Source organism: Arachis ipaensis, chromosome B3, assembly GCF_059453495.1.
Source record: "Arachis ipaensis isolate K30076 ecotype BB chromosome B3, ASM5945349v1, whole genome shotgun sequence".
Lineage (NCBI taxonomy): Eukaryota > Viridiplantae > Streptophyta > Magnoliopsida > Fabales > Fabaceae > Arachis > Arachis ipaensis.
Genome location: NC_142438.1, coordinates 96259402 through 96277401, shown reverse-complemented (window position 1 = coordinate 96277401; position 18000 = coordinate 96259402). Strand labels below are relative to the sequence as shown.

General features: G+C 34.1%; 3 protein-coding genes across 3 annotated transcripts; all 3 read left to right on the top strand.

Annotated features, from left to right (window-relative positions):
- Positions 1-1149: 1149 nt before the first annotated feature.
- Positions 1150-2837, top strand: LOC148571674 (uncharacterized). The gene is made up of 2 exons (XM_088507310.1): positions 1150-2709; positions 2826-2837. The coding sequence occupies exons 1-2, from the start codon at positions 1150-1152 to the stop codon at positions 2835-2837; spliced, it is 1572 nt and encodes a 523-aa protein (XP_088363436.1).
- Positions 2838-2841: 4 nt separating this feature from the next.
- LOC107647062 (uncharacterized) lies at positions 2842-3738 on the top strand. Its single transcript, XM_088507307.1, has 4 exons — positions 2842-2992; positions 3098-3302; positions 3393-3532; positions 3617-3738. Exons 1-4 carry the CDS (start codon positions 2842-2844, stop codon positions 3736-3738), a joined length of 618 nt encoding a protein of 205 aa, XP_088363433.1.
- Positions 3739-9139: 5401 nt separating this feature from the next.
- LOC148571673 (uncharacterized) lies at positions 9140-9742 on the top strand. The gene has a single exon (XM_088510157.1). The coding sequence runs from the start codon at positions 9241-9243 to the stop codon at positions 9511-9513; it is 273 nt and encodes a 90-aa protein (XP_088366283.1). The 5' UTR covers positions 9140-9240; the 3' UTR covers positions 9514-9742.
- Positions 9743-18000: the final 8258 nt, after the last annotated feature.

Genomic DNA, 18000 nt, shown 5'->3' with positions numbered 1-18000 from the left:
TGTTGGGGCCACCGTGGGGAGCTCTTGACCATTGGGGAGAATTCGGGGAAGAATCAAGCGAGAGAACATAAGATGAGAAGCAATGTTCTGAAAACCGGTTCGAACCGGCCGGTCAAACCGGTCGAACTGTGAACCGGACACTAAAGCAATTCGGTCAACAAAGAAAACCGCAGAAATTAATAACCGGCATTGAACCGACAAACCGGCCGGTTACCGGTCGGTCGAACCGAACCGGGACCCGGCCGGTTTTTTAAGCTGGCAGCAAAACGTCGTCGTTTTGCAATAGGGGAACCCTAATTCCCTTTTCTGTTTTCTCCTTCGTCAGTTTTCGTGCTTCGCCTTCACTGCAGCGTCCAGCCTCCAGCGTCCCAGTCCCACACTCCCACTCCCATAGCACAACACCGACGAGGCCACGAGGCCACGACCCACCACGATCCACCGGCCACCACTGTGAGAGACAGAACGCCTGAAGCACTCAACGCACCAACCTCCATCGTGCCCTCAGCAGCGTCGGGCCCTCAGCAGCGTCGCCCTCAGCAGCGTCGCGCCCTCAGCAGCGTCGCGCCCTCAGCAGCGTCGCCCTCAGCAGCGTCGCGCCCTCAGCAGAGTCGCGCCCTCAGCAGCGTCAGCACGGTCAGCGCCCTCAGCCACTTCGCCGTCAGCTTCTGCCTCTGAGAGAAAGCAATAGAGAAGCAGCAGCGTTGAAGAACTGAAGTCCTCATTTCCAGGTAATTTTTATTTTTTAATTTAGTTATGAACATGATTTTGTGATGAAATCTGATACTCTGTGAACTCTGTGAACAAAGAATTTTGATGAAACGCTGAGTCTCTGAAACTGTTATGACTTATGAGTGAACTGACTGAACTATGATGAAGTCATGAAATATGAATTGATTTTGTGAATTCTGATTTTGTAAAATCTGATAGTGTGAACTCTGATTTTGTGACATGATTTTGTGATTTTGTCATTGTGAACTCTGGTTTTGTATACTCTAATTTTGAGAGATGATTTTGTGAATTGAATTCTGAATTTTTTGAACCTGAGATGTTGTTTGTATACTCTGATTTTGGAATTTGGATGTTGTTTGTTCATTTGCTGTGAACTTGAGAGTTGAGATTATTGGGTTGGATTGCTGGTAATATTTAGGTATGGAAGAAAGTATCAACCAAGACCTACCTAGGAATAATAATGCTGAAAATAATTCTGCTTCGAATGAACGTTCTCTTCCTCCTGCGAGTAGCGAAAATCAGTCACAAACTTCTAGTGTTAGGGGGAAAACTGATCCTGCTTGGAGATACGTTGCTTTACAGAATATAAATGGAAAGCCGCATTACCAATGCTTATTTTGTTTGAGTACTTTTGGGGGCGGGGGAATTAATAGAATGAAAAAGCATTTGGCGAAGATAGGTGGAGACATAAAGAAGTGTTCTAAGGTCCCGTATGATGTAGAAAAACAAATGGAAGGTTTGTTGAAAGAGATTCAGAAAAGTAAAACTAGTAAAAGGAAAGTAAGTTTCAACGAAGAGGGTACCGATGAGTGTGAGGATGCAATTGATGAAGCAATAGCGCAAGAGGAACAACAAACTCCGAGTCAGTTACCAACTAAGGAGGTTGTTGGAGGCGATCCAAAAAAGAAAGCAAAAATCATTATTCCTCCTATGTTTGCACCAAGAACAACTCCGGGAAGTCAACCAAGTCTGAAAAGCGTGTTTCAAAACAAAGAGGCGCTTCATGAAGTTGATAAGCGAGTGGCTAGATGGCTTTTGGATTGTAGGATTCCTTTCAATGCGGTTATGTCACCTTTTTTTCAAGATATGTTGGATGGTGTAGCTGGCTTTGGGCCTGGTTATAAAGGTCCTTCTTACGACTCTTTGAGGGTTAATTTATTAGCCGATCTCAAAAGGGAGTATCAAATGGTTGTTGATAGCTATAGGTCTGCTTGGAAAGAAACTGGATGTACTCTCATGGCTGATGGTTGGACAGATCAAAGGCAAAGAACATTGATTAATTTTTTGGTTTATTGTTCGAAAGGGTTGTGCTTTGTGAAATCTGTAGATGCCTCAAGTATGGTTAAAAATGTTTCTAGCTTGTGTGACTTGTTTTCAGAGGTGATTGAATGGATTGGACCTGATAATGTTGTTCATGTAGTGACCGATAATGCTGCGAATTATGTTGCTGCTGGTAGGCTTATTAATAAGAAATTTGAAAATATTCACTGGTCACCTTGTGCTGCTCATTGCTTGAATCTTATTCTAAAAGATATAAGCAGCATGCCAAATATTTCTAGCCTTGCAACACGTGCTTCGAAGATTACCGTGTTTGTATATAATCATACGGTGTTCTTGTCCTGGCTAAGACAAAAAGAGGATTGGAGGGAGATTGTTCGTCCAGGTGCAACTCGTTTTGCCACTGTCTTCCTCACATTGATGAGTATCTTTGAGCGCAAATCGGAATTACAACAATTGGTTGTTGATACACACTTTACCGGACACAAATTAGGAAGGAGTGTTAATGGGAGAGCTGTGAGTGCAATTATCCTAGACAATAAATTTTGGGATGATTGTTTTACTGTATGCCAAATTGTGAGTCCGTTGATTAAATTGCTGAGGTTGGTAGATGCCGATGATAAACCATCATTGGGAATTGTTTATGAAGGTATGCTGAGGTCAGAAAATGGAATCAAAGAAATGTTCAAGCATAGGAAGAGTGCATATCAACCTTACACAGAGATTATCAACTCAAGATGGGACAAACATTTGAAAAAAAATCTTCACGCAGCAGCCTATTTCTTGAATCCTGATTGCTTTTTTTCTGAAAATTATAGAGAATCACCTGATGTCATGCGAGCTTTACTTGATCTTGTTACATTGCATTGCAAGGTTAATAATTTAGATTCAGTTGAGGCAATGAAAGAAATACACATATATAGAGATCGAAAGGAAAGCTTTGATAGGCCTGAAGTTGTTCCAGCTGCAAAAAAACTTCAACCTGGTAATAATATCTGTTTGATAATAAGCTTTAGTTATTTACTTATTTTATGTTTTGATTTCTTTAATTTGATAACTAATACTTGAGATATGGGATTGTAATTTATAGATGAATGGTGGAGGTTATTTGGTAGTTCTGCTCCATGTTTACAAAAAATGGCAGTTCGCATTCTTAGCCAAGCATCTGCTTCTTCAGGGTGTGAAAGGAATTGGAGTCTTTTTGATCAAATTCATACAGCAAGAAGGAATAGATTGGAGCATGATAGGCTAAGTGATATTGTGTATGTTACATATAATTTGCGTCTTAAATCCAGGTAATTTATATTTCATCCTTTCATTTCATATCATTAGATTTTGTATAGCTAATATACTAGGCTTATCATATATTGTATTTAATTTGTTAGGAATGAAAGAAAAAAAAGAAAGCAAAAGTCCCAATATGATCCAATCGATATTGAAACTATTGATAAGGTTGATTTTTGGGTGACGGAAGAGGTTGTTGAAAAAGAGCCTGATCTTCCAAGTAATATTGAAGACTTGCTTGGTGAGTATTATAGTTTATTGAACATACAATAAATTACAATAGCTTTGATCTTTAATTTATTGATAATGTGTTATATTTTCTTAGATGAGATTGATGCTGATTTAGATCAAGGTGGTGGTGGTGGTAGTACTAGTACATTTTATGCTGCACCACTTGATGCTGCTATGTTATGTTTGGTTGTTTGTTTGTTGACTTTTGAACTTTGAATTTGTATTTGAATGAGATTATAACATTTGATTTATGTAGTACTTTTAATTTGAATGATATTTTCAAGTTTAGATTAGACTATAATTATATTTTTATGTGCTTATTTATATTTTAATTATTATTTTATTATAAAACGGTTTTTACGGTTCAACCACGGTCGGACCGGTTGAACCTATGAACCAGTACCTAGAGCGGTTCGATGACCGGTTCGGTTTTCAGAACCTTGATGAGAAGACATCACATCCAACTCAAAACCTTAAGGTATCAAGTTAATGGGTCTCTCATCTTATAAACTCCTCACTCTTCTTTGCTTTCTTTGATGTGGGACTAACTTCATTACTCTTCACACTTGCAACACTAATAAAAATGTCCAAGAAAAAATTTAGATTACATAGCCACTATTCTAAAAAATATGATTCTAATCAAATCTACAAAAAAAATTAAGAAAAATACAAGAAGCCAGAGAAAAAAATATATGAGAATTATATTGTAAATCATATCCACGTAAGGCAAGTCTATATGGTCAAGACCAAAGGACTCGAAATATGAAGATTAATTGAATATTGAAGACACATAGTCATAGCCACTTTTGAGTCAACTTTTATCAACACATGAATGAAATCCATATTCAATGCCAGATCGCACCAAAATAATGTTCCATAGCTCAACAAACGTCGCTGTATAGGTGCCTAAGTTAGCACTATAGTCTGCTAAGAATTTTTCTTCATGAACCCTGAGGATTTCTCCACATGCCGCTTTCCCGTCTTTCGACACAAAGCCATCTGAATTAAATTTAATGGACAAGGATTTGGGGAGTAACCAATACACCTATTTCTCCATAAAGTTAGCCACCCTCCTCCTTACTCAAGAAAACTCAACTTGGGTCAAGTGGTAGCCTTTGGCTAAGTAGAGAGTTAGTTCATAAAAATTACCTTCATCAATGGCTATATCTCTTTCAAAAGTGAACTTATTCTGATGAAACCATAGTGAATTTTTAGTGCTAGCAAAAAGGAAGAGCCGCAACGTGACTCCTATGATGTGGGATTGAGATGATAAATTCACTAATAACCAATGGACCAGGGATAAGGTAAAAATGTTACCTGAACACAACCTTCTATCTATACTCTTTCACGTGCTATGTGTAAATCTGCAATCACAGAGAACGTGAAAAAAAAGACTCATATGAAGATCCAGAAATACTGTAAAAATTATCCGGAGCTATATGTCTTCTAAAGCGGAGCCCATTACTCAATAATGCCTCTTTAGTAACTAACCAACAAAAACTCTTAATTCTTTGGGGTGTTTCAAGCTTCCAAATCTTACAGTAAAGATCGACCTTATCATCCCCAAAAGGTTTAAGTTAATACTATAAGCGATTTAATAGTAAACAAACCATTGGAATTTGGGAGCCACACAACTATATCCTCTCCCAAGGCTGGCTCTTGGGCCTTTAAGGCGGTGAAAAGGGTTGCCACTAGTTCTCTCCCGGAATATCTGTAATGCGCTCTAAATCTCATCCATTTCCAGCAATATAATCACAAACTCTCTCACCAAGGATGTCTTCATTTACATTACTCTGAACAAAATCAACTAAATTATGGATGCTTGGAACCCAATAGTTTTTCCAAAATTTGACGCTATTACAAAAAACAACTCTCCAAACTATATTTCTTTCAAATTTCTATGACACTTGGGAAATATGCCTTTCCAAGCATTTGAACAGAAAATTTGTTTCTTCATAATTGAGATAGGATCAGTGCCGTAACCATACTTGTTGTGCATTACTATTACACAAAGGGAATCTCTGTCTTGGACTAATTTCCAAGCCAACTTTATCAGATTAGCATTATTAACCATACGAGCAGATCTGAAGCCTAACCCTTCTTTCTTTTTCGACAAGCATAATTTGTCACAACTCACCAGGTGCATCTTCTTGGTAGCAGCATCACCACCTCAAACAAACTTCTTACAAATGCTGTCAATCTGATCAAAAATATCGAGAAGTAATTTTATACTCTACATAATATAAGCTGGAATTGTAGCCAAAACTGATTGAATCAAGGTCGAGAGAGATTTCGAGCCTTCCAAATACTCAACCGACCTACCTGCCATTTATCAACGATAAACTGAAAATCTGCTCTCTCGGATCGACTATACAACATGCATATATCCAAGTATTTTTCTAGATTCGAAATTAATCTCATTTCCAAAACACTACTTAAGTTAGTCTTTCTATTCTGACATATATTATTACAGAAGCAAATACGAAAATTTTTTAAAGTTTACTTTCTGATTAGAACATCAGAAGAACAAGTAAAAAATATTCCCGAATAATCTCAACCTGTTCCATAAAACACAACTATGATAGAGCTGGACTCCTCTTATTCAGTGTGGTTGACTCCTAAATTTTGTGTTTCATCATCACTAAGATAATATGAGAGAATGAACAAGTAAGAGAATATTAAATCTCTTAGCGGATACCTCTCTAAGAAAGAAACAAATTAGAGAGAATACTCAACTGGTGACCACTCAGATAAAGACGCTTATTTCATCTTTTATTAAAGATGTTTCCATCTTGTGTTTTAATTGGTTTCGATATAATTTATTCGGTGTTCCTCATCACATATTATTAAATTTCTCAAAAGTCTTTCCAAAAAAAAAAATAAAAAATATTTAATTTGGACTAAAACAAAAAAGTAATAGATTAACTATTAATTTTTTTTAAATTATTTATATAAAAAAAATATATCACATTCATCAAAATATATATATATATATATATATATATATATATATAACAAGCTCTTAAAATTGTTACAAATAAGAAAATAATTAATTTATATTCGTACAATATATAAAATAATTACTATATTATTATTATATTATAGATTAAAATTCACTAATTTAAATTTTGTTTTCATTTTTAATATAAGCATTAGAAATAAATAAATTTTTTCTAACAAGATGTAGTGTAACAAAATTCCTCCGAGGCAGGCGCGGGGACTCGAGCGGAGATCCCCGCCCCATCTCCGTTAATCCCCGAAATTCATAAATTTACTGAATTGTCCTTAATAGTTTATTTCTTATATATGTTTTTTAGTTATTTCACACACACATATACACATATATATAGAAACTCAAAACTCCTAATCCTCATTTGCATAATTCTTCTTCAATTCAGAAATTCCTAACGCTGTCCATACTCCATCTAACCTCTCTGCAGCCACCCTCTCGCCACTCTCCCTTCTCGCCGCATCGTCACACCTCACCGTGCCATGATCCTCACCGTGTTGTACTCTCTATTTGCGGCGTTCCTTTCCGTAACTCTGTCGTCGTGTCCATTCTCCTCTCTGTTACCGCGTCTCACACCTTGTCCATTTTTCTATCTTCTGGCTCGCCGCTGCGTCCCCCACTGCGTTATTTCGAAAGAAGTCACCATCTTATCGTTTAGACTTTTTGTATAAAATTTTGTTGTTTTTGAATAGAATGGATACTTACACCTCTATTCATATGAAAATTAATAATTAGTTAGAACTATCAGATAGATGAGGAATGGAGTCCCCGCGAAAAATGGGGCCTGTGGGGAATGGAGATGGGAGCAATATTCTCCCACGGTGGGAAACGGAGATGGAGACGGAGAGTAAATCTGGGGGCAGAGATGGGGAGCAGGGAGGCATCCCCAGCCCCGCCCCTGCCCCATTGACATCCCTAATTGTTGTAAAAAAATGCTTTTTTTATTATAAATCATTATCAGATCTTAATTACCATTAAAACAATTTAATTGTCAACAAAGAGATAATACTTATTGGTCTCTGAAATTATATTTGTCTTTCAATCTAATTTCAAAAATTTCGATTTACTCGATTTAGTCAACTAACTTAATAGTTATGACTCACATTGGTTCCTGATCTTATTATTGTCACAATCTCACAAAATTGTTAACGACATGTTGAGATGGACTAACGACTGCTACATTATACGTTCTAGCGACTATTTGATGTGACAATTGAATTTTTTTACCTTAATTTTTTTTTCAACTAAATACTTAAAATCCTGATATAAGTCATGGATACCTAAGTTAAAAAATCAAACTAAGTAAATTGAAACCTTAAAAAGTTAGATTAAAGCTCGAATATAACTTCAAAACAGAACTTTAATTTGTGTAGTGATTAATTTAAATGATAATAAAATAAATCAAAATTTAACATAATTTATTTATCAATGTTTTCAAATTCGGAATTTTTATACCAAAATTAACTAGAATTTCTCTTTAAATTAAAAATTTAATGAAAGTGACTTTAATTATCTTAACCAATATCCTAATTAATTACTTTTATGTCTTAAAAAATTGTATATGAAAAGAAAATAATTAATTTGTCTACTTTAATAAATAGTTATTTTACTAAAATGAAAGAAACTATTTTTTTAGAATTTTTTAAGAACTAATTAATATTATATATATTTTGTTACATTACATTTAGTTATAAAAATTTTATTTATTTCTAATGCTTATATTAAAAATAAAAAAAATTAAATTAGTGAATTTTAATTTATAATATAATAATAATATAGTAATTATTTTATATATTCTACGAATATAAATTAATTATTTTTTTATTTATAAAAATTTTAATAGGCTTGAGTTTGTTATATATATATATATATATACTTTGATGAATGTGTTATATTTTTTTATATAAATAATTTAAAAAAAATCTAATAATTAATCTATTACTTTTTGGTTTTAGTCTAAATTAAATATTTTTTATTGTTTTTAGAAAGAAAATCTTTTGAGTAATTTAATAATATGTGATGAGGAATACCCAATAAATTATACATAAATCAATTAAAACACAACACGAACATCTTTAATAAAAGATGAAATAGGCGTCTTTATCTGAGTAGTCACCCATACCATTATAAAATACTGTTGTTTTAATAGAAGAATAGCAAGTCATAATAATTTTACCAAATTTTTTGATAGGCCAATTCTTAAAAGAGTATCTTATATAAACTACCAATTTAATTGATTATAAATTTTTTCAATATCAATTTTAATAGTCATATAATTAATTAGCTTTTTTTTTTAATTCTCACTGTGTGAATTTTTTTTTAAACTAGAAAAAATTTAAATATAAATATTATTTAATTTATTTAATATTTTTATATTTTAATATATATTTTATAAAAATAATTAATTTAATAATTGATTTTTTTTATACACGTAAGAAGATTAATTTTTTCAACGATGACCGATAAATTTGGCGGTAGTCCGGTTGATAATAAACTAATAATAGAATGAGGGGAAAAAATGATATAAAACAGTAGAAGAAAACAAAGGGTAAAGTAGTAATTTCATAAATACTTTTTGTTTTGGCTGACCTCGGATAGCATTGTAACAAGGGTAACCCATCCTCCAACCACATTTTTCAGAGGTTGATATCGTGAAAACTTAAGAAGGAATCCGTTACGGTTACGATTGGAGAATTGGATCTGAGTTGATGGAGAACGACGGCAGCATCGCCTCCGTGGCCAACTGGTTTGGATCCACCGTCTCGTCCGCCTTCTTCTCCTCCCTCGAACGCTTCTCATGCGTCAACGTCTCCACCTCTGATCCCGAAGAAGACGATGACTTAGACGATTTCTCCTCCGTTGCTTCCCCGACCGCCTCTGTCAGCACCCCCACTGCTGCCGCCACCAACACCACCCCGAACCCTCCCTCGGATAAGGTGAACGGCCAAAAATCAAATGACGTTGCTAACCTCCCCGTTTGACTCGGTGCGACGTCGTTTTTGTATAGGCCTTTTTCCTCCTCTTATGTTCTATGATAAGTAAGAAATTTCTATTTCAACTACTGCAAATCTGTGTCACCTCGTGATGCTACGTTTTATGCTGTGTACAATTCTCGATGCTATGTTGTTTGCGATGTACAATTTTCAATTAATATATTGTACCTCCTTATAAAGTTATGATCTATATGTTTAGGTGTTCCCCTTGGTTTAATTGTTTTCTATCGTTTCTTCAATTGTTTGTTCCGTTAATTTCTTTTGATTGAATTTTGATTTGAGGATTTGAATATGTTCTTTTAATCATTGGAAAATCGAGAGTTTCTTATTGATTATGAAATGGATTAGGATCTAATTCGCAAGCAATGCATTCAGATATATTTAAATAATATTGTATTGTATTGTATTGAATTGTATTTTGGAATGGACCTGGTTTTATTTAATTGCAATCCGGAAATACATAAGCCGTTGTGGTTTGGGATTGAATTGAGTGTACAGTTGAATTCGATGAAATAATATGGGAACATGAAATGATAATCATTATGTTGAAAGTTGAAAGTTGAAACAAGTAATAGGTTAAATTAAAGTTCTATGTGGTTCTCTTCAATTTTGCTGTAAGAGGGTGATCCGTGAGACTTGGCATGAATTTGCTTGTTGCTGCCTCTGAGACCTGCAAGTTTCAGGTTCAAATTCTGAAAGCAGCATCTCCGCTTGCAAGGAAGTGGAAGGGCTGCTCTAGAGAATGATTTAAGTGGGGTGGGAATGAGGGGGATTTTCTATTACATCTCCAAATTGTGACGACATTCAATGTCTATAAAACATACCTTCCCTGCAAATTAATGCTACTTTTCCTACTTCTGGCACAGTAAATTCAAGAATCTTTCAAGTCCATCAAGATTTGCTATTAAAGTTAGAGCTATGAGGTGAGTATGCTCTTAAGATCAGGCCATCTGCCTGCTTTATTCTTGTGAAAATTGATACTTTACACTGATTATAAGCCTAGGATTAGGGAAGGTGGTTAAGTCAAAGGATTATTGGGGATGCTGGATATCGGCAATGATAGATAGAACGTAATATGTTTCACAGAGTATGCAATGTTAGATTCATTTGAGATAAACCAAGGTCACTTTCTCCTTTTATTTCTTCATCTTTCATCCCTTCCCTGCTTGCCTTTTTACACGTGGTTGTGCATGTGTGAATTCCCCTCTCTAGCTCCTACAATATTTTGTTTCTAAGGTACATTTGTGATTTTGTGATTATGGAGAGAAAGGGATGGAAGAGAAGGGTTTGAAGTATTCAAGATATCAAGTTTTATACTTGAAAGTTGAAACCCTTAGTTTCCCTCCCTTCTCCTACAGCAAAATTCACAAAAGAAAAACACCTTAGTAGTTGAAAACCATGACTGACTGAAAAGTAAAAAAAGGATTGATATTAGATCAAAGATGCTGGGGCATTCTAGGTGACAAAACTTCCTTCACATCATCACATGTTTTGAACACTTTTCAGCAGGTCGTCATGCACATGCAGTGCTTCTCTGGTAGCTTGTGGTTTTTCAAGCAAGAGCTGCGATATTTAAACCATTTTATTTTATTTAAAAATCGATAAAACACTGTATAAATTAATTAAATATTTTTTTGAAAAAAAGAAACGCTTATAATTATAATGCAACAGTGCAGTGCTCTTGTAAATGAGGGCTTGTTTTTACCGTACTAGTCTCCATTGTCCCTCCAACAAAGGAGCATGACTATGCATCTTCGAATTATGTAAAGCTTTGCTCTCTTTCCCTTCAACATTCTACCCTTTGGTTCCTGCAAATTGCCTTGCTCTTCCGAAGATGTTGAAGTTTCCATGATCTTCAATTTCTTTCTGTTGTTGCACTAGGATTCCTCTCTCTCTCTCTCTCTCTCTCTCTCTCTCTGCCTCTCTCTCGTCAAAGTATACACTATATAGTGGCTGTCTCACAGCTGGAGTCTGTCTCTGGGTTATGTTTCAGTTGAGTTAGCTTCGAATTTGAAGTCAATAAAAATTGCAAGTATGTAAAGGAAAAGGGCAAATAGTAATTGTGAAGATAGCTTTCTGCGGTCAAACACGAAGCTGATTTTCTGCTCCCAGTCTCGCGGTCTAGGGCTTCCCTGGTCTAATGTCCGGAATCCCAGGACTGCTGTCTTGGCTGCTCTGCTTTCTCCATTTACTGCCAACACAACAGACAAATTAGCCTTTCTCTTTAAACTCCAATTTACTACTTTTAATCCTAGTCGGATAAGATAAACATCGAAATAAATAATTACTTTTTATTTTACTCAAATATTGTTTGAGATTCGGAAATAATACGTAGAAATATAATTCAACCAATGATCTTGATATACAAATAATTTGTACAGTGCAAAACATAATAGTTCTTACTTGTCTGATACTTTATATCTAAGCATGCTCTGGCAAGGTTTACTGGCTGGCGCTGTCTCGCTTTTGAATGTGATATTATCAAACTTGAAAGAGAAACGTACATATAATTTGTGGACCTTTGTCCTTTGTAGTGCTTATATTATTCAAAAGTTATATTTGTGATTTTAAACACGATGTGAATTTTAATTAAGCGCACTGATAAAATTCTTTTTTCTATTGTATATTTGTCCTTCACTGATAAAAATATGCTTACATGACCAGTCAAATCAAACTAAGTTATTTTTATTTTAGTAATAAAGTTAAGAATTGCTAATAATAAATTTTAGTTGAAAAAAAAAGACACATGCAATAAAAACTTAGTTAAATTTAATTGTAAAAATAACAATTATGTTATATGTATATCTAAATTAGTTATTAAAATAAGTTATTAGTATAAAATATATGTTAGAATATAAATATACATTAAAAATAAATTAAAATATATATATTTATACATAAATATATTAGTGACTAATTTAGTGCCGAAATAACATTTTTGTAAAAATAATTTGTTCATTTAACATTTTTTAAATAAGTGCACTTCTATTTATACTATTATATTATAAGCTGTATTTATCTTTTATATTCACGTTCTCTATGGTAGTTGTTATCCGATAATTCGAATTTCTCTTGTTCACAACTCACCAATGTCTTAATGTATATGCATCTTGTGTAATACAGGAATTGTAAAACAATCCGCACTGGCATCACCCGCGAAAATTATTTACGATGGAGAGGCCAATAGGATTCGCAAAATTTCTATGGGATGAAAATCCGCCCGCAAATAAATAAGAACGAGACAGAAATTGAATTACTATTCCACAGAAATTCATAAAATTCTTAAAATAATTTACTTAAATATTTTTATATATATAAATTATGTAAATAACTCTAACTTATTTTATTTTGTATATTAAAAATTTTTTTATTATATTAAATTTGTATATGTGAATATTTGCGGAGAAAAATAAATATGACATTGTCATTCCAAAAGGATTTGAATCATCTAAATTTTAAATTTTATTTTAGAAAGTAGAGTATGATCTATCACCATTTATTTCATAAGTAAAATAAAAAAATATAAAAAAAATATTTAATAATAAAAATTTTCACTTTATTTTCTAAAATAAAAATCTAAAATTTAAAGGATCTAAATTTATTCTTTAAATACACTACTTTTCTTCTAAACTACCGAATAACGCGTCAGAAGCATTTGATTTTCTTCACATCAAGTCATCAACGTATGACAAGGTCAAGGGTTGATTTTGTTGGTTTTGTGACAAGTTTGATTGGCTTTGCACCCTTTTCTGTTGATAGCTGAGGCTTAATGTTATTTTCTCAAAAATGAATGTCCTTTTGTCTTTAGCAAAGTCTAACCCCAGGGACCCCAAAATTAAAACAAAACCAAAAAAAGGAGTCTTTATTAGGATTTTTTATTTTAACAAATAAAATATCTGGTAAAAAATCCGATAAAAAATCCGGTAAAAAATCCGTCTTCATTGCAAGAACAAATATCTGGTAAATATTATATTTATTTTATTTATTAAAATAAAAAATCCATCTCCATTGCAAGAACAAAAAAAAAAAAAAAATCATACATACTGTGAACACGCGCTATATGGAGAAACTACAAGATTTGGTTCGCCTCTGTCATTTTCAGTTATTGAATTTTAGACAATCAATTAAGTCAATTTTCTTTTGTTTATTCTTAGAATTAAACTTTACTAATAATTTAAAACATGAGAATAAACATATTTTTGTGTCCAATTAAAATATAAAACATTTCTAATTGACCAACGATTTTTTTATAATTTTAATCTTAGTATTTCTTAGCAATAAAATTAGAAATTTAAATATTTTTTTAATTAAATCTTCAATTCAGTCATTACAATTTTTCTTTTTCGTATTTATACGTTGCAGTTACTTTTTTTTTCTCCTCGTTCTCTTTCTTCTCTTTTGCTATTATCTTTTACGCGTTGTCATTGCTATTGCTGTTACGGTTTTTTCTTTTTCTTTTTCTTCCTTCCTCTCTCTTCTTTTTTTTTATCAGTGACAACACCACCTTTAATTTCTTCTTCCTCTTCTTGTTTAATCTCTTCTCTCTATTCTTTTTCTTTCTCATTCTCTTTCATTATTATCATCATTATTTTCTTTTTATTTCTATATATGTTCAGCAAAAATACTGAACACAATAATTTTGATACATAACATATAAATTTTGGTATATAGCCTAAAAATATTTTTGTGATAATATCAATAAATTTTTGTATTATGTATAAAAATTTTTGTATATTTATGAGTTTATCTACTGCGTACAAAATTTTTATACTATGTAGAATTATGTGTTTAATAACAAAATTTATGTACTTTATAACAAAATTTATATATTAAAAAATACTAAAATAATAAATTACATATTTTTACTAAATTTGTACTAATTTAATTAGATTTAATTATCAAAAATACTTTTATAAGTAGCATCACCGATTGTCACGATACTTGTATTGTACGCTCGTAAAAAGAGGAGGGGGAAAGACATTTCTGCTATTTATTGCATTTATTAGGGAGTTATTAACATTGTCAAAAACCAAACAAAAAATAGGATTTAGGAAACGATTTTGTTAGGGAACCAACTATGAGTGAAGCCAACTCTAGTCAATTAGTTGAAAAACAAGTTCGTTACAAAAAAAAAATAATTCTCCATTATTCTAAATTTTCAAATTTTAAATCAGAAACAAAAGAAAGTTGACTTAGTTGACTTATATTATAGTTTGTTTTTAAATATTTTTCTTTTTTTATTTTATGCTCCATTTCATTAAAAACGCCTTCTTATTTCTTCTTTCGGATAGTACTCTCTATTTTTTATTTTTTTACTTAGATTATTAGATTGAATATAATTTCTTTAAAAAAATAATTAAATTAATTGCTTGAGTGAGTGAAAACGTGGTAGTAGAATAATAAAAATGCTGACACTTCGCTTACGAATGACGCAAAATATAACTCCCTACTATACAAAGCCTTACGCTATAGTCATAAATCAAAGGTGATGAGATATTACGACGCCTAAAAACAAAATAAATACATATATTTGAAGTATAGTAATATAGCTAGGAGCCTGTGAAGAAAGAATAACAAAATATGTGTGTGTGTGTAACAATAATAGCCTCGACTTGCGAAGACAAGGTCGGCTAGAAAGTATAATACAACCCATAAAGATATAAAATACAACCTGTTTTCCCATAAATCAACCTCTAAGAGGGATATACAAAAATACATATATCAAAAGTGGAGAACTACTACATAGATCAAATTATAGTAAAGCCTTCGCTTCATCAAGAGTCCAGCACACTCAGCGAGGTGCGTCACGTCTTGCATCTGAAAATAACAAAATTCGACAACGGGTGAGAACCCGAAAGTTTCTAGTAGTGTAATAATTTCAAATAGAGACTATGTAAAAAGATATGAAGCCGTTTGGCAATCCTAAACTCCAATCATTCAAGGTTCAAGCCTAGAGTCCTTTCTAATCCAGACAAGGTAAACAGAATAAATCTCAACTAAATTAGTGATTTTAGATTCTCAACTCTACTCAATACAAGTCATCAGTCATACTAGTGATCTCAATTCTCAATCCAGAGCAAGTGGAGCGAACCACAATCCTTGTATCTACCCAGAGAGCTCAAATATCAACCCAGAGCAAGTGAAACAAAGCCACAACCCTTGCATCTCTCCAAAAAACTCAAATATCAATCAAACTCATTTTCATCATCAATTCTTATCAATACATCATATCAATAACAACCCTCAGTGTCAACACCACCAGCATAAGGGATCTCTCAGTTGTTCAAAAACATACAAAACAATACAAAGAATACATAAATAGAAAGACAAATAAAGTAAGTAGCTCAAATAGCATATGGATACAATTATTCAACAAGGCAAGCCAAATACAAGATGAACACTCAATTACTACACACAAATGTAAATGATGCATGCCTGTCCTACTGGCCATGAGCTCATGTGTCGATTAAACTGTCAGAACCCGACATATCCGGTAGCTAACCTGGATATACCACAACATGGAGCAAGTGGGACTAAACCACAACCCTTTCCTCTTACCCACTTAAACCAGAGCAAGTGGGACAAACCTCAACCCTTGCATCTTACCTGGGCAGGTGTTTAAAATCAGAGCAAGTGGGACAACCCTCAATCCTTGCATCTTACCGAGTTGTCTCAAGTCTCAATCCGGATCAAGTGGGATAAACTTCAACCCTTGCGTCTTACCTAGGTGTCTCAAACCCCTTACCCGGAGCAAGTGGGATAAACCACCACCCTTGCGTTTTACCCAGACAGATGTTTAACCACTTAACCCGGAGCAAGTGAAACAAAGCCGCAACCCTTGCATCTTACCTAGGTGCCTCAAATATTAACCCGGAGCAAGTAGGACAAAGCTACAATCCTTGCATCTTACCCTGGCATTCAATCATATTCATAATCTTTGAGCAAATTCACAAGTTATTAGATTTATTAACCGCAATTCTTTACTAATTAGTTCACTTCTATTAACTCGTGAGCGGGATGAAACCACCACTCTCACCACGAGCGGGATAAAATCTCTATCCCCACAACTATACCGCAATCACGAAACAAGTAGGATGAGACCTCTGTCTTTGGCTGGTGCAGGTGCTTTAATCAGTATGCAAGCGGGATAACACCCAGACCTCGCCACAAATAGATATTCAATCATATACAAGCGAGATATCACCCAGACCTTGCCAATCCATCCATTCATCCATAATCAATCATTATCAGTGTTCTTAAGAAATTTCATAAGTGATTTAACTCATTAACCCCAATTAGTTATCCATTTCATCACTTTGAATCCATAAACCCCCATTCATGTATCAGTTTTCCAATTTCTTAATCATGTGAGTGGGAACTTCCGTCCTCACTACAGGCAGGATAAACTACCATCTCCCAACGATTTCATCCAGTTTACCAAGTGGTTATCTGGGAATTAATTCAAATTAGCCTTCAATATACTTTCACTCTTTCTAGAGTCTAAAAACTAGTTCTTGGACCATAAGTAGGGGTTACAGAAGTTTACCAGCTTGCCAGAAAAGCCAAACAGTCAAAAACAGAAAACAGGACTTGTGCGTACGCATTACCCTTGTGCGTATGCAAAAATCCGAAGGGCTTCCCAACTTGTGCGTACGCATGAGCCCTATGCTTACGCACAACATGAAAAATTCCTAGGCGTGCGTACGCACGAGTATTCATGCCTGTTCTGTGCTTTGCGCATTGGTGTACGAAATTGTGATCCCTGGTAATGGCTCCAAAAACTTGGTGCTCTAATCATAATTCATAATTTGTCACAACTTCGATACAACTAACCAGCAAGTGCACTGGGTCGTCCAAGTAATAAAACCTTACGTGAGTAAGGGTCGATCCCACGGAGATTGTCGGCTTGAAGCAAGCTATGGTCACCTTGTAAATCTCAGTTAGGCTGATTCAAATAGTTTTAAGAAATTATAGTGAACGAAAATTAAAATAAGATATGGATACTTATGTAATTTATTGGTGAGAATTTCAGATAAGCGTATAGAGATGCTTTCGTTCCTCTGATCTCTGCTTTCCTGCTGTCTTCATCCAATCAATCCTACTCCTTTCCATGGCAAGCTTTATGTAGGGCATCACCGTTACCAATGGCTACATCCCATTCTCTCTGTGAAAAAGGTCCAAATGCTCTGTCACGACACGGCTAATCATCTGGAGGTTCTCGATCATACTGGAATAGGATTCACCCTCCTTTTGCGTCTGTCACTACGCCCAACACTCGCGAGTTTGAAGTTCGTCACAGCCATCCCTTCCCAGATCCTACTCGGAATACCACAGACAAGGTTTAGACTTTTCGGATCTCAGGAATGGCCATCCATGGGTTCTAACTTATACCACGAAGACGCTAATAACTCAGACTCGGTCCCCTGTATTAGATATCCAAGAGATATCCATTCAATCTAAGGTAGAACGGAAGTG

Excerpts from the sequence above, each read along its gene's own strand:
- LOC148571673 (XM_088510157.1), top strand. The coding sequence starts at position 9,241 with ATGGAGAACGACGGCAGCATCGCCTCCGTGGCCAACTGGTTTGGATCC.
- LOC107647062 (XM_088507307.1), top strand. The coding sequence starts at position 2,842 with ATGCGAGCTTTACTTGATCTTGTTACATTGCATTGCAAGGTTAATAAT. Across the intron at positions 2,993-3,097 it reads TGCAAAAAAACTTCAACCTG|ATGAATGGTGGAGGTTATTT; the intron begins GTAATAATATCT and ends TGTAATTTATAG. Across the intron at positions 3,533-3,616 it reads TAATATTGAAGACTTGCTTG|ATGAGATTGATGCTGATTTA; the intron begins GTGAGTATTATA and ends ATATTTTCTTAG.
- LOC148571674 (XM_088507310.1), top strand. The coding sequence starts at position 1,150 with ATGGAAGAAAGTATCAACCAAGACCTACCTAGGAATAATAATGCTGAA.